This window comes from Geotrypetes seraphini, chromosome 8 (genome assembly GCF_902459505.1).
Source record: "Geotrypetes seraphini chromosome 8, aGeoSer1.1, whole genome shotgun sequence".
Lineage (NCBI taxonomy): Eukaryota > Metazoa > Chordata > Amphibia > Gymnophiona > Dermophiidae > Geotrypetes > Geotrypetes seraphini.
Genome location: NC_047091.1, coordinates 133083973 through 133097483, shown reverse-complemented (window position 1 = coordinate 133097483; position 13511 = coordinate 133083973). Strand labels below are relative to the sequence as shown.

The window sequence follows — 13511 nt, the reverse complement described above, 5'->3', positions numbered from 1 at the left end:
GAAGGTAGACAGGGACAGATTCTTCAGACTGAGGGGAGCCACAAATACAAGGGGGCACTCGGAGAAATTGAAAGGGGACAGGTTTAGAATAAATGCTAGGAAATTCTTCTTTACTCAGAGGGTGGTGGACACATGGAACGCGCTCCCGGAGGCTGTGGTAGGGCAGGGCACGCTACAGGGGTTCAAAGAAGGTTTGGATAAATACCTACAGGATAAGGGGATTGAGGGGTACAGATAGACATAGAGATAGGTATAGGAAAGGCAGTGACAGATAGACATAGAGATAGGTACAGGAAAGACAGGGACACTTAACAGGTCATGGACCTGATGGGCCGCCGCGGGTGCGGGCTGCTGGGCGCGATGGACCTCTGGTCTGACCCGGCGGAGGCAACTCTTATGTTCTTATGGTCTCCAGCAATGGTTCTCTAAGTGCTATCCACACCCCCAAGATATTGCCATGTTGACATTGGTCCCAAGATATTATCCAGCATGTATTGTCCCCCAAGACATTGACATCTAGTCACTGTTCCCCCAGATGCTGCTCTACCGCCAAATACTGTCTTCTACAGGTGGGCTCCAGTCTCTCTTGGTCCCCCACCCCGATTTGAAACCTCTACTGCTGCTTCTTTTTCAGTTTCTTCCTTTCCACTTGGCTCTCATCAGGGATCCATCAGAGAGAGCTTATCTCTTTATGCCTTTCTAGCAAGAAGTCACCACAATTAGCCTCCAATGTACTGTGTTTGCCTCTTCCTAATCCACCTCTCCTGCTAAACACCTGGAGTGAGGAGACCAGGGGAGAGTTCCCTCATTAAGGACTTCATGCTTTACTGTATGCTGTCTGTGACCTCAGCCCTCTCTTGGGGCTGTGATCCTGATGTCTACCTTGCCAGGCCTTGGAGAAGATCTCACATGGAGGCTGTTGGCCTCATGACTGGATCTTGGATCAGATAACCAGAGAGTACCATTTCAGAAGGGTCAGAGTGAGTTTGGGCCTGGTGTTACCACATTATACCTACATATATATATAATTCCAGCTGCAGAGAAACTGAAATGCCAAATTTGTAAATGTAGTAGAGTACAAGAAGGACTGTCGTAATCTGTTGGCTCTTCTGGCACAGAGCATTAGATGTCATATCTCTTTTGTGCTGATATCCAACTTTAGGGTGAAATCTTTTATTTTAGGTAGGGATATGGAGAGATGGGCAAGCTCCTCCCACAGGGGCATTCCCAACCTTTGACTGAGAGGTGTGTCTGAGCCCAGCACTGTACTCAGCAGTTTCTCTGTTGCTGGGAAGTCTGTTTGTTGAAAAAAGTCAGTGTTAACAGGGGAAATGGGCCCCACCTGCACAAAAGCTCAGAGGATTTAATTAAACCATGCCTAGTAATAGGCTTTGTTATATCCTTGTTTTTGTGCTGCTGAAAGGAATCTGTCCAAGAGAAAAATCTTTGCATATATGTGCAATTGAAAATCAGTGAGGCAGCATCAGTTACAGAGAGCGAGACTGCGAGCCGTCTGCACTCAGGAGGACCCGGAGACATCTACAAGCAGTCAGTTTAAGAGCTCAGTGCTGGGACTGGCATGTTCATAACTGTGAAATTTGGAGGTAAGTGGAAGGGTTTGCTTAATAGTATGAAACATGTGGAGCTCCTGTTGATATAAGATAGGCAGTTGTCTATCTGAATGCAACCAGTCTCCTGATACAATTCCATGCCAGGGAGTACCTAAAATATAGAATCCATGCTATCCTACTTTACACATCTTTTACCACAAGGAACACATGCAACTCAGCAGTGAAGTTAATTGGAACAAGGGCTTATGCTGAGAAAGAACATACAGAGAGGGATTAGAGCACCCCTTAGTGACTGTTATCAGCAAAACACACGTGCAGAACAGAAAACACCCTTCTCAAAATAAAAAAATCTCTTTCTCCTGGTACAATACACCTAAAATATCTGGAAAAGTTGGAAGAGGCTGGTCTTGTAGTCAGGAAAGCAAAGATGCAAATGGAAGAAAAAATAGCTGACATGGTAAAATGGGGAGACAAGACATTTTTTAGATATATTAACGATAGGAAGAAGCTCAAAAGTGGTATTGTGAGACTCAAAGGTGAAGGGGAGGAATATGTAGAAGCTGATAAAGAAAAGGCCAAATTGCTTAACAGATATTTCTGTTCTGTGCTCACGGCTGAAGCACCAGGAGCAGGACCGCAGAAGGCAAACATGAATAGGGATGGAGAAGTAATAGACCCTGATCGATTTTCAGAGGGTTGTGTTTGTAAGGAGCTAGCTAAAATAAAGGTAGACAAAGCAATGGGGCCAGATAGTGTACATCCTAGGGTACTGAAGGAACTTAGGGAAGTTCTGGTAGCTCCGCTGACTGACCTTTTCAACGAATCTCTAGAGTCAGGAGTACCGGAGGAATGGCGAATGTGGTCCCTCTCCACAAAAGTGGAAGTAAGGAAGAAGTAGAGAATTACAGGCTGGTAAGTCTGACTTCTGTGGTAAGCAAATTAATGGAAACACTTTTAAAACAGAGAATGGTCAAGTTTCTATAATCCTGTGGATTACAGGACTGGAGGCAACATGAATTCACTAGAGGTAGGTCTTGTCAAACAAATCAGATCAATTTCTTTGACTGGGTGATCAGAGAATTGGATAGAGGATGTGCGCTAGATTTTAGCAAAGCCTTTGACAGTGTTCCACACAGATGTCTAATAAATAAACTGAGTGCCCTCGGGATGGGTCCCAAAGCGATGGGCTGGGTCAAGAACTGGTTGAGTGGAAGGCGACAGAGGGTAGTGATCAATGGAGATCACTCTGAGGAAAGGGATGTTACCAATGATGTGCCTCAAAGTTCTGTTCTAGGGCCTGTTCTTTTTAACATTTTTATAAACAATATTGCTGAAGGGTTGTCGGGTAAGATTTGCCTCTTTGCAGATGATACCAAAATCTGCAATAGAGTAGACACGCCGGATGGTGTGAATAACATGAAGAAAGACTTGGCGAAGCTTGAAGAATGGTCTGAAATTTGGCAGCTAAAATTTAATGCTAAGAAATGCAAGGCCATGCATTTGGGCTGCATAAATCTGAGGGAACGGTACAGATTAGCGAGTGAAGAGCTTATGTGCACGACAGAACAGTCTCCCAGAAGAGGTGGTGGAGATAGAGACTGTGTCTGATTTCAAGAAAGCCTGGAATAGGCACGTGGGATCTCTCAGAGAGAGAAAGAGATAATGGTTACTGCTGATGGGCAGACTAGATGGGCCATTTGGCCTTTATCTGCCATCATGTTTCTAAAATACTATAGAATCCATGTTATCCTGCTGTACATACCCTCAACCATGGTGAGAAGATAGAACAGGTGCAGAACAGAAAATGTTTTTCTCAAAAGAAGAGCCCCTGTCTCCTGGTGCAATTCCCAGTTTATATGATAGAATCTGTATTATGTTGCACACACCCATTATCATGGGGAGCAGATATAATAGGTACAAAACATGAAACACTCTTCTGAAAATAAGAGCCTATGTTTGATTAAAGTACAAGATGATAGAGAAAACTTAAAGCGACAGGGGAATTATATGAAATTGGAAGTAGAATGGTTCAGAGGCAACATGAGGAAATGATACTTTACTGAGAGTGGAGAGGACCTGATATTGCTACCAAGAGAATGGATGTCAGCCTGTGGATGAGGGAGCGAGACCCTGTCCATCTGAGTGGGAGTCCTCCATCTACCATTGGGGGATTCTGTTTAGGGTTACCCGATAGCTCCAGAAAAAGGACAGATTGAAACATCTGGGTTTTACTTCCATTGCCTTCAATGTCTCAATCCATCTTCCCTTTTCTGGAGCCATACGGTAACCCTAGTGCTATTCACTATCACATTTTCAATAGTGAGGGGCAGACAAGCTAGCTCTTTAGGAGTCCAGGAAACTTGCCTGTCCCTAGTTATTGTGAGCACACATTGAATGGGAGGAGATGCAAGGAGTGATATCTCGCCTCCACAACATGTAAGTGTATTGTAAATCTGGAGTATAGAATTCAATTTTGAGTGCCCATCAGAGGCATAAATTCTGCCCAAGCAGCCCCATACTGCAGGAGTCTCAAGAAAGAAGGGGGCCACTTGCAGGTACTCCATACCTCCCCTTGTTCCCTGGCTCAGTGGGGCCTTTCTGAATCTTTCACTTTAAGACACTTAATTTGAACTCATGCTAGGTTGTGGCTTGGATGAGGGTGTCAATGGTACATCCTTTTCCTTCAGTAGTTTCTCCCCTGGAGAGAGTGGCAGATAGAATCGGTGGGAGCTTGCACTGCCACACAGCGCTTCTATTCTGTCCTCCTTTGCCCCAGGTCACCCCCCCCCCCCCCCCCAACTTAGATTGTGAGCCCACTAGGGACAGAGAAAGTACCTGCATATAATGTGTACAGCACCGCATAAGTAGCACTATAGAAATGTTTAGTGACAGTAGTAGGTGACCTAGTCACCAAAGCAGATACCAACCAAATGGGGGAAACATCATCTTGGGCTGGGATAGCAGAGTAATTTTGGAAAATTTAGCCTGCAGAGGCAGGCTACAACACAAAAGGCTCATTTTCAAGAGAAAAACATCTATAAAATGGCATAAAGTGGCATTTGGACATTTTGTTTGCTAACCCATTCAAATTGCCATTTTTGAAACACATTTTGTAGACAATTTTCTATGCTGTTCATCTGCAATGCGTCTAAATCTCAAGGGGACATGGTTTTGGGTGGTCTTATGATTTGGACATTTTTCTGCAATAATGGAACACTGCTTGAGGCTTGACCTGTTTCAATAATGAATAAGTGCCACTGCTGAGGGAAGGGTTCGCTTGTCAGCGGAAGAGAGTGGGCATCTCTCCTGCTGTGGGGAGAGAGGTTGTTTGAAGTGGGAAAGAATGGGCATCTCTCCCGCTGCTGCGGGGCGGGGGGGGGGGTGGCGTCACTTCTCAAAATGGCTTTTTTAGCAGTCTCCAACACTGCCATGCCGGGGTTTTATACAGTGCTGTCACTATATCGACACCCCTGGACCAATCACTGATTTTTTTTGTCACCAAAAGCCGATGCCGCTCTTAGAAAATGGCTCGGCAATTTTAAAGAATCCATCAGAGTGCTCATTTCAATGTTGAAGAGCCCATTTGCATGTCAGTGTCGAAGACTACTAGAAACCTCGCTATAAACAGAGAAATACCGTTTTGATAATCTTCCACTAAAATGTGTAGGAAAACAGTTTAGTGACGGTGTTAAAGTTTTGAGAAACTGGGCCTAAGTATACTAAAAGCATTTCAGCTAGTAAATTGAGCAGCAATAGTCCAGAGCCACAGAAAATCCTCTCCAGAGTCCCACTTTCATCACCTGATTCTTAATTTCTTCATGCTATGCTCTGTGTAGTCATGTGACGGTCTTTCTGATTTGATTCCATATTTGCTTAATGTTCCTTACTCTCATTTTCCATTTAACCCTTTTTCAGCTAACTGTGAGGTGCTACTGAATCCTTACTGCCAGATCATTATCCTGACAGAATACTTGAAGAAGTGTCAGTGCGAACCTGGAGGTGAGATGCAGCAAATCCAAAAGGACTGCACACCCAAGGGGCTATTCCCCCTAGACAGCCCAAGAGGCAGAGCCAAGTAGTTAATTGCCGTAGAAAGCACAATATCTACCCTGCCTTATGTTTTTTCCTTTTTTTTTGTTCTTTTTTTCTTAAATTTATTGCAGTTCCTCCCACTCACCTTTTGTATGTTAGTCTCTGTATTCAACTTTTACCCCCTCTTTTACGAAACTGCAATGTTTCTAGCGCGTGGAGCCACGCTGAATGGCCCGCGCAGCTTCCCATGCTCATAGGAACTCAATGAGCGTGGGGAGCAGCGCGGACCATTTGGCACGGCTCCCCGCGCTAGAAACGGCTATCACAGTTTCGTAAAAGGAGGCCTTAGTGCTATTTGTTTCCCTGATTTTTTTTTTTAATCTATATTGTACATCGCTTTGAAACTTGATATTGCAATTTAATCAAATTTTTAATTCAACTTGAACTTCAATTAGCCACTAAAAAATTGCTTTAAAATAGCTGCTAAAATTTAGGTGCTAAGAAATAGCAGCTAAACTTAGGCATTAAACTTAAGTGCCAAAACTATCTCTAACCTCCACCTCTACATTTTATTACTAATGTTTGTAGTAATCTAGAACAGTGTTCTTCAACCACCGGTCCATGGACCAGTGCCGGTCCACAGGGCCAACATGTGCATCAGGCCTAAAACAGTGTTCTTCAACTGCCGGTCCACGGTGCGATCGATGCGGCGTTATCTTCGAGCCAGCTCCCTCTTCCTGATTCAGTGCACAAAACCACAGGCAGTGGCCCCTACGGGCATCCTGCGCCTGAACCGGAAGCCTTCTCTCTGACGTTGCAACGTCAGAGGGAAGGCTTCCAGATGAGGCACGGGACGTGCAAAGTGCAATTAGTACTATTATGGGGGCAGGGTCTGGGGTGGACATTGGGTAGAGAGGGGCGGGGTCTGGCCCACGACTTAGCCCAGTGTTCTTCAACCGCCGGTCCACGGACCGATGCCGGTCTACAGAATAATTTTTTTATTTCTGCTGGCCCATAGGTGTAAAAAGGTTGAAACACACTGATCTAGAAGACAAAAACTCTTTCCTCTCTCAGTACAATAACAGGTATCACAGTCTGTAAAATAAAATGTATACTCTCCAGGACTAATATAGCTTTGCAATACTGAAGCAGACAAAAAATGCCAGGGCCAAAGACAGTTCTATGCTTCCTCTCTCTCTAGACTCCATTGACCTGCTCGATGAATCAGGAGCATTGCTGAACCTGAGTGAAATGGAGGGATCTTCAGAATCTGCCAGAAATTATGTGCAGGAGCGACAGCAGTATATCCTTCTCAAGGTCATCCGTAAGTAACTATCCCAGAGCCAGAAACACCATGGGAGAGCTATGTTATGTGGCAGAAAATGGCACAGGTTCACATGAATTAATACAAATAACCTCAAGAATTCACCTGTATAGAAAACCTCAACAAAAAGAAAAATTTTCGAGGACCTTGAGAGGGAGTTGAATCAGTTCAATAAACTTGCTACTGATGTCACTTAACCCAAATCGTCATCGGTCCAAGAGTTTTTATATGATATGTTAGAGAAATTATTTCCCCTTAGTTTTATATGTTTATCGATACAAAAGCAAAAATGATTTATCTCAAATTTTCAGGTTCCCTTCAAAATGCTTTTAATGGAAAAACAATCATTTATTCTATTATTTTATTGAAACATATGTTTATTGAAAAAGAATAAACCACAATAATACAAAGAAAGGAAACTTCAACAAATTTCCATTTTCACCTCCTAGAACCCGTTACTTCCTTCCATCCCAACCCTTCACCCTTTTGCAGTAAACATACTATCAACTTTCAAGCTTGGTGTACTTCTATCCAAGCCCAAACGTACCTCTGATGATTGAGAATCATATTTTATTAGAAAATTAACTATTCAAAATTCAACTGCGTGCCCTAAGCAGCATCACTGTTCATAGCAGTTTCCAAATTTGTTGAAATTTCCTCTACTTAACTGGATGATTCCAGCCAGCCTTATAACGTGGTGCAATGGCTAGAGCTACAGCCTCAGTACCTCGAAGTTGTGGGTTCAAATCCCATTCTGCTCCTTGGGACCCTGGGCAAGTCACCTAATCCCCCATTGCCCAAGGTATATAAGAACATAAGAATTGCCACTGCTGGGTCAGGCCAGTGGTCCATCGTGCCCAGCAGTCCGCTCACATGGCGGCCCTTAGGTCAAAGACCAGTGCCCTTAGTCTAGCCTTACCTGCGTATGTTCTGGCTCAGCATGAACTTGTCTAACTTTGTCTTGAATCCTTGGAGGGCGTTTTCCCCTATAACAGCCTCTAGAAGAGCGTTCCAGTTTTTTACCACTCTCTGGGTGAAGAAGAACTTCCTTACATTTGTACGGAATCTATCCCCTTTTAACTTTAGAGAGTGCCCTCTACCTTGGAGAGGGTGAACAACCTGTCTTTATCTACTAAGTCTATTCACTTCAATATCTTGAATGTTTCGATCATGTCCCCACTCAGTCTCCTCTTTTCAAGGGAGAAGAGGCCCAGTTTTTCTAATCTCTCACTGTACGGCAACTCCTCCAGTCCCATAACCATTTTAGTTGCTCTTCTCTGGACCCTCTCGAGTAGTACCGTGTCCTTCTTTATGTACAGCAACCAGTGCTGGACGCAGTATTCCAGGTGGGGGCGTACCATGGCTCGGTACAGCGGCATGATAACTTTCTCCGATCTATTTGTGATCCCCCTCTTAATCATTCCTAGCATTCTGTTCACCCTTTTCGCCACTGCCGCACATTGTGCAAACGGTTCATTGACTTGTCGACCAGTACTCCCAAGTCTCTTTCCTGGGGGGGATCTCTCCAAGTGCTGCACCAGACATCCTGTATTCGTGAATAAGATTTTTTTTACCGACATGCATCACCTTACACTTATCCACATTAAACCTCATTTGCCATGTTGCAGCCCATTTTTCAAGCGTGTTTATGTCACATTGCAGATCTTTGCAATCCTTCTGCATCCTCACTACTCTGAATAACTTTGTATCGTCTGCAAATTTAATCACCTTGCTTGTTGTACCAATTTCCAGGTCGTTTATAAATATGTTGAAGAGCACGGGTCCAAGCACCGAACCCTGTGGCACTCCACTTGTGATGCTTTTCCAATCCGAGTATTGTCCATTTACCCCCACTCTCTGTTTCCTATCCGCCAACCAGTTTTTAATCCACGTATTTCACCCTCGATTCCATGGCTCACAATTTTTCAAAGTAGTCGTTCATGCGGGACCTTGTCAAACACCTTCTGAAAATCTAGATATATAATGTCGACCGGGTCACCCTTGTCTATCTGCCTGTTTACTCCCTCGAAGAAGTGCAGCAAGTTCGTCAAGCAAGATCTTCCTTTGCTGAAGCTATGCTGGCTGGTCCTCATCAGATTGTGTCCGTCTAGGTGATCAATGATGCGGTCCTTTATCAGTGCCGCTACCATCTTTCCTGGTACCGAGGTCAGACTCACCAGTCTGTAGTTTCCTGATTCTCCCCTCGAACCTTTCTTGAAGATCGGCATGACATTCACCACTTTCCAGTCTTCCGGAATCCTTCCCGATTTGATAGTGTGAGCCCACCGGGACAGATAGGGAAAAATGCTTGAATACCTGAATGTACACCACTTAGCTTATAAGTGGCATATAAATAATAAAAAAATATATATAACAGATTTAACCATTGAGTCCTAGTAGGTGCAGTATCACTAAGCCATTGTACCAACTTTTTTTCTAATATTAACTAGGAGATAAATGACTCTGACGTGGCTCATGTTTCAGCTGCTGCATCAGGGAGGTCTCTGTCATTAGACATAGCTTTTCAGGTTGGAATTAATAGCAAGTTTATTGAATTGATTAAACCCCTTCTGATGGTTCTAAATTTATTCTAAGGTTTACTATATAGGTGAGTTCTAGAAGTCATTTGTATTAATTTGGCATGCTTCCTCTGAACTTTGAAGATATTATCTTTGCTGGATGTATTACTGAATAGGAATTATAGCACAGGAAAAACATGATTTTTTTAGATATTCAGAGACAGGTGTGTTCATAGCCTGAGTATTAGACAAATGATTTTCCTCTGTGAAGCAGAAACCCATCCTTTACAGCAGTGGTTCCCAACCCTGTCCTGGAGGCCCACCAGGCCAGTTGGGTTTTTGAGATAGCCCTAATGAATATGCATGATTGAGATTTGCATATAATGGAGGTGATAGGCATGCAAATCTGCCCCATGCATATTCATTAGGGCTATCCCAAAAACCTGACTGGCCTGGTGGTTCTCCAGGACAGGGTTGGGAACCACTGCTTTAGAGTACCTACCTTTTATATCCCTTAGGTGGAGATGGATTGGAACCAATTCATTACCAGTCCTTGATGGAGAACCTGGAACAAAGCCATCCTCTGTTGGCAGGTAAGGGAGCAGCTCAGATGTGGTTTCACTTGATCTCTATGTTACATACACAAAACTGTGCATTCAAATACATCACTTATACACTGAGAAATGAACTGACTGAATCAAATAGTTCTTATATGTTACATCCATTATTTTGGGACTTTGGACTAAATTTCAAGTAACTCTTACATACTAGTCTACGTAGTACATTCCATGCTGATAAGATCATGAAGTTTGGTCATGATAATAACTACTGTTGTAGAAACATAGAAACATGAAGGCAGATAAAGGCCAAATGGCCCATCTAGTCTGCCCAACCGCAGTATCTTCTATCTCCTCCTCTCCATAAGAGATCTCGCATGCCAGTCCCATGCTTTCTTGAATTCAGACATGGTCTGTGTCCCCATCATCTCTACTGGGAGACTATTCCATGCATCTAAAACTAGTGATGTAGTATGGAGGGCGAGGGGGGTGAGGGGGGGAAGGGGTGTGTGACCCACCCCAGGCGTTGTCTTCATGGGAGCGCCGGTGCTGGTGTTTCTCCTCCTCTCTGTCCTCCTCCCAAGGACCAGGGCATGATTTCAGAATGGAGACAAGGCCGTCTCAAGAGGTACATGGTGGCGGGAGAAGGTGCTCAAACGGCAGGGAGCGCATGGCACAGTGAGGAAGAGCAGAAAGCGCATGGTGCAGCGATTTCCAGGTGCCACCGTCCTTGGCACCAATCTCCCTAGCTATGCCACTATCTACCCCCCTTTCTGTAAAAAAGTATTTCCTTAGATTAGGCCTGAGCCTATCACTTCTTAACCTCATTCTATGCCCTCTCACTCTGGAGTTTCTTTTCAACCGAAGGAGACTCACCTCATGTATATTTATGCCACAGAGGTATTTACTTGTCTCTATCATATCTCCCCTCTCCCACCTTTCCTCCAAAGTATATATATTGAGATCTTTATGTATGTCCCCTTATGTCTTATGACTTAGACCATCAACCATTTTAGTTGCCTTCCTCTGGACTGACTCCATCCTGTTTATATCTTTTTGAAAGTTCGGTCTCTAGAATTGTACACAATATTCTAAATGAGGTCTCGCCAGAGTCTTATACAAACACATCAATACTTCCTTTTTCCTGCTGACCATACCTCTCCCTTCTAGCTTTTGCCTTCAGGCCCATCACTTTTCAACCTGTTTGGCCACCATAAGATCATCACATACTATCACACCCAGGTCCCACTCCTCTTTCATGTACAAAAGTTCTTCACCCCCCTAAACTGTACCATTTCCTCTGATTTTTGCAGCCCAAATGCATGACCTTGCATTTCTTAGCATTAAATCTTAGCTGCCAAATTTCAGACCATTCTTCAAACTACGCTAGGTCCTTCCTTATGTTATTCACACCATCAGGGATGTCTACTCTATTGCAGATTTTGGTATCATCCACAAAGAGGCAAATCTTACCTGACAACCCTTCAGCAATATCGCTTATAAAAATGTTATAAAGAACAGGCCCAAGAACTGAACCTTGAGGTACATCACTGGTAACATCCCTTTCCTCAATGACCTCCACTGACCACTACCCTCTGTCACCTTTCACTCAACTAGTTCCTAACCCAGTCTGTCACTTTGGGGCCCATCCCAAGGGCACCCAGTTTATTAGATTCCTGTGTGGAACACTGTCAAAGGCTTTGCTAAAATCTAAATTCACCACACAGCCTTTTATCAGCTTATACATATTCCTCCCCTTCACCTTTGAGTCTCACAATGCTACTTTTGCACTTCCTCCTATATCTATATTAAAAAAGTCTTGTCCCCCTGTTTTACCATAGCTGCTCTTTTTTCTTCCATTTACATCTTTGCTTTCCTGACTACTCAACCAGTCTCTCATAACTTTTCTAGATATTTTTGCCTGTCTTCTTTAATTCTTGCCAAAATGTAAATTCATTGGATTCCAAAAACAGATCTAGGGATCTGCATGAGCTGATTTTTATCCAATTAATGTATGTAAAAATATATATATGTGGATTTACATAGAGATATCCTCTCTCATTTCTCTCACGTTAGTTATCTTTAACGAGCTAAAAATAGACAAATTACTTTATGTTCTGGAGATGGATGCCACTTTTTCCTAAAACACCAAGCTCAGTATTGCCCTTTGCAGAAATACCTGAGGCAACACACCTGGATCTCTCTGGGGGTTTTGAGAATGTTACACTTCTCAGTGGCTGTGCCACAGTGATTTCTCACAGAAGCATTTTGCACAGTGAGCCATTGATGTCTGGGAGGGGAGGGTCTATAGAGTGAGGTTGTCCTAGAGCCCATGCATTGTAACACCTCCCAACTCCTTATGTTAACCTCTCTACAGAAGCTAATGCATCATAACACCTTTACAGAAGCTCATGTAGTGTAGCGCCTTTGCAGAGGCTCATGTAGTGTAGCGCTTTTGCAGAGGCTCCTGTTATTAGTAGCGGTATAGAAACTCTCAATAATCATAATCATTTCCCTTCTTAGCCTAGTTACCAGAAGGAAAGGAAATGATTCTCAAGCAATGCTGATTGCTGGTCCTTCAGCTGAACATATCTTCATTATTCCAATCAGAGCTGGGATGAGACATTTGAATCATTAAGCAGCAGCCTAAGAGGAGCTGTAACACTAAATGGATGATTTCTGGTTCCCCTCACAGAGAGACTGGAGGAATTATCCAACCCCCAGCTGAAGGAGAAGGCAAGAACTTCTATGCAGAAAAAGCTTCGGCCGCTCAAAGAGTCTCCTAGTACCACTCCTACTAAATCCCACTCCCAACTTCATAAAAAGGGACTTGCTTCCTTCCATAGGATCACATGACGTGTCACTGACCCCTGTAGCACCTCACCAAGTCCACAGCTCTGACATATGTACCACTTTACCAATCTTCTCAACATCCCACTGACAAATGTCACTTCATCAGTAGCTGCATCACTGGATATAATTATAACCTCACTAAGACTGAATCTGGGGTGATATGGTTGAAAGGGCCAAGGTTTTTTAGAAGTCGCACTGCAGCATTTTGGACTCTTTGTAGACGGTTCTACTCTTTGGCTGGTAGACTGGTGTAAAGACCATTGCAATAGTGCAGGCATGATAGAACAAAGGCATATAACAATTGGGTAAAGTCAGAATCAGTGAAGTAACGGCGGTTGGGTTTAGTTGCCATAAATAGTAGAAATATGTATCCTTGTGACCCGTTTTGTGCTCCTGGGGAAGACAGGCTATAAAAATGAATAAATAAATAAGGCATGTCACTTGTCTCTCTCTGGTAATCCTGTGTGTGATTTCAAGATAGATTCTAGTAGGGTCAGAGGCAGTTTTAGCTCACATCTTTTTTGGTAGTACAGTATTCCCCCCGCGAATTGGCGGTTTGTGAACTCACTGATTCGTGGTCTGCTCCGACTGCCTCATCCTGTAGTAAAGTCGGGCTACACCAATCAGGAGCTGCTTGTCAAAGCAACTCCTGATT

At 43.6% G+C, this 13511-nt stretch overlaps 1 protein-coding gene across 2 annotated transcripts; it reads left to right on the top strand.

The window, feature by feature from the left end:
- Positions 1–352: 352 nt before the first annotated feature.
- On the top strand, positions 353–13302 carry C8H22orf15 (chromosome 8 C22orf15 homolog). Of its 2 annotated transcripts, none has more exons than XM_033953889.1 (5): positions 353–1604; positions 5487–5570; positions 6805–6927; positions 9965–10039; positions 12699–13302. In XM_033953889.1, exons 1-5 carry the CDS (start codon positions 1580–1582, stop codon positions 12857–12859), a joined length of 468 nt encoding a protein of 155 aa, XP_033809780.1. In that variant the 5' UTR covers positions 353–1579; the 3' UTR covers positions 12860–13302. The 2 variants fall into 2 exon arrangements, with proteins under 2 accessions (XP_033809780.1, XP_033809781.1); XM_033953890.1 differs by having other exon boundaries at positions 355–1604; positions 12527–12842.
- Positions 13303–13511: the final 209 nt, after the last annotated feature.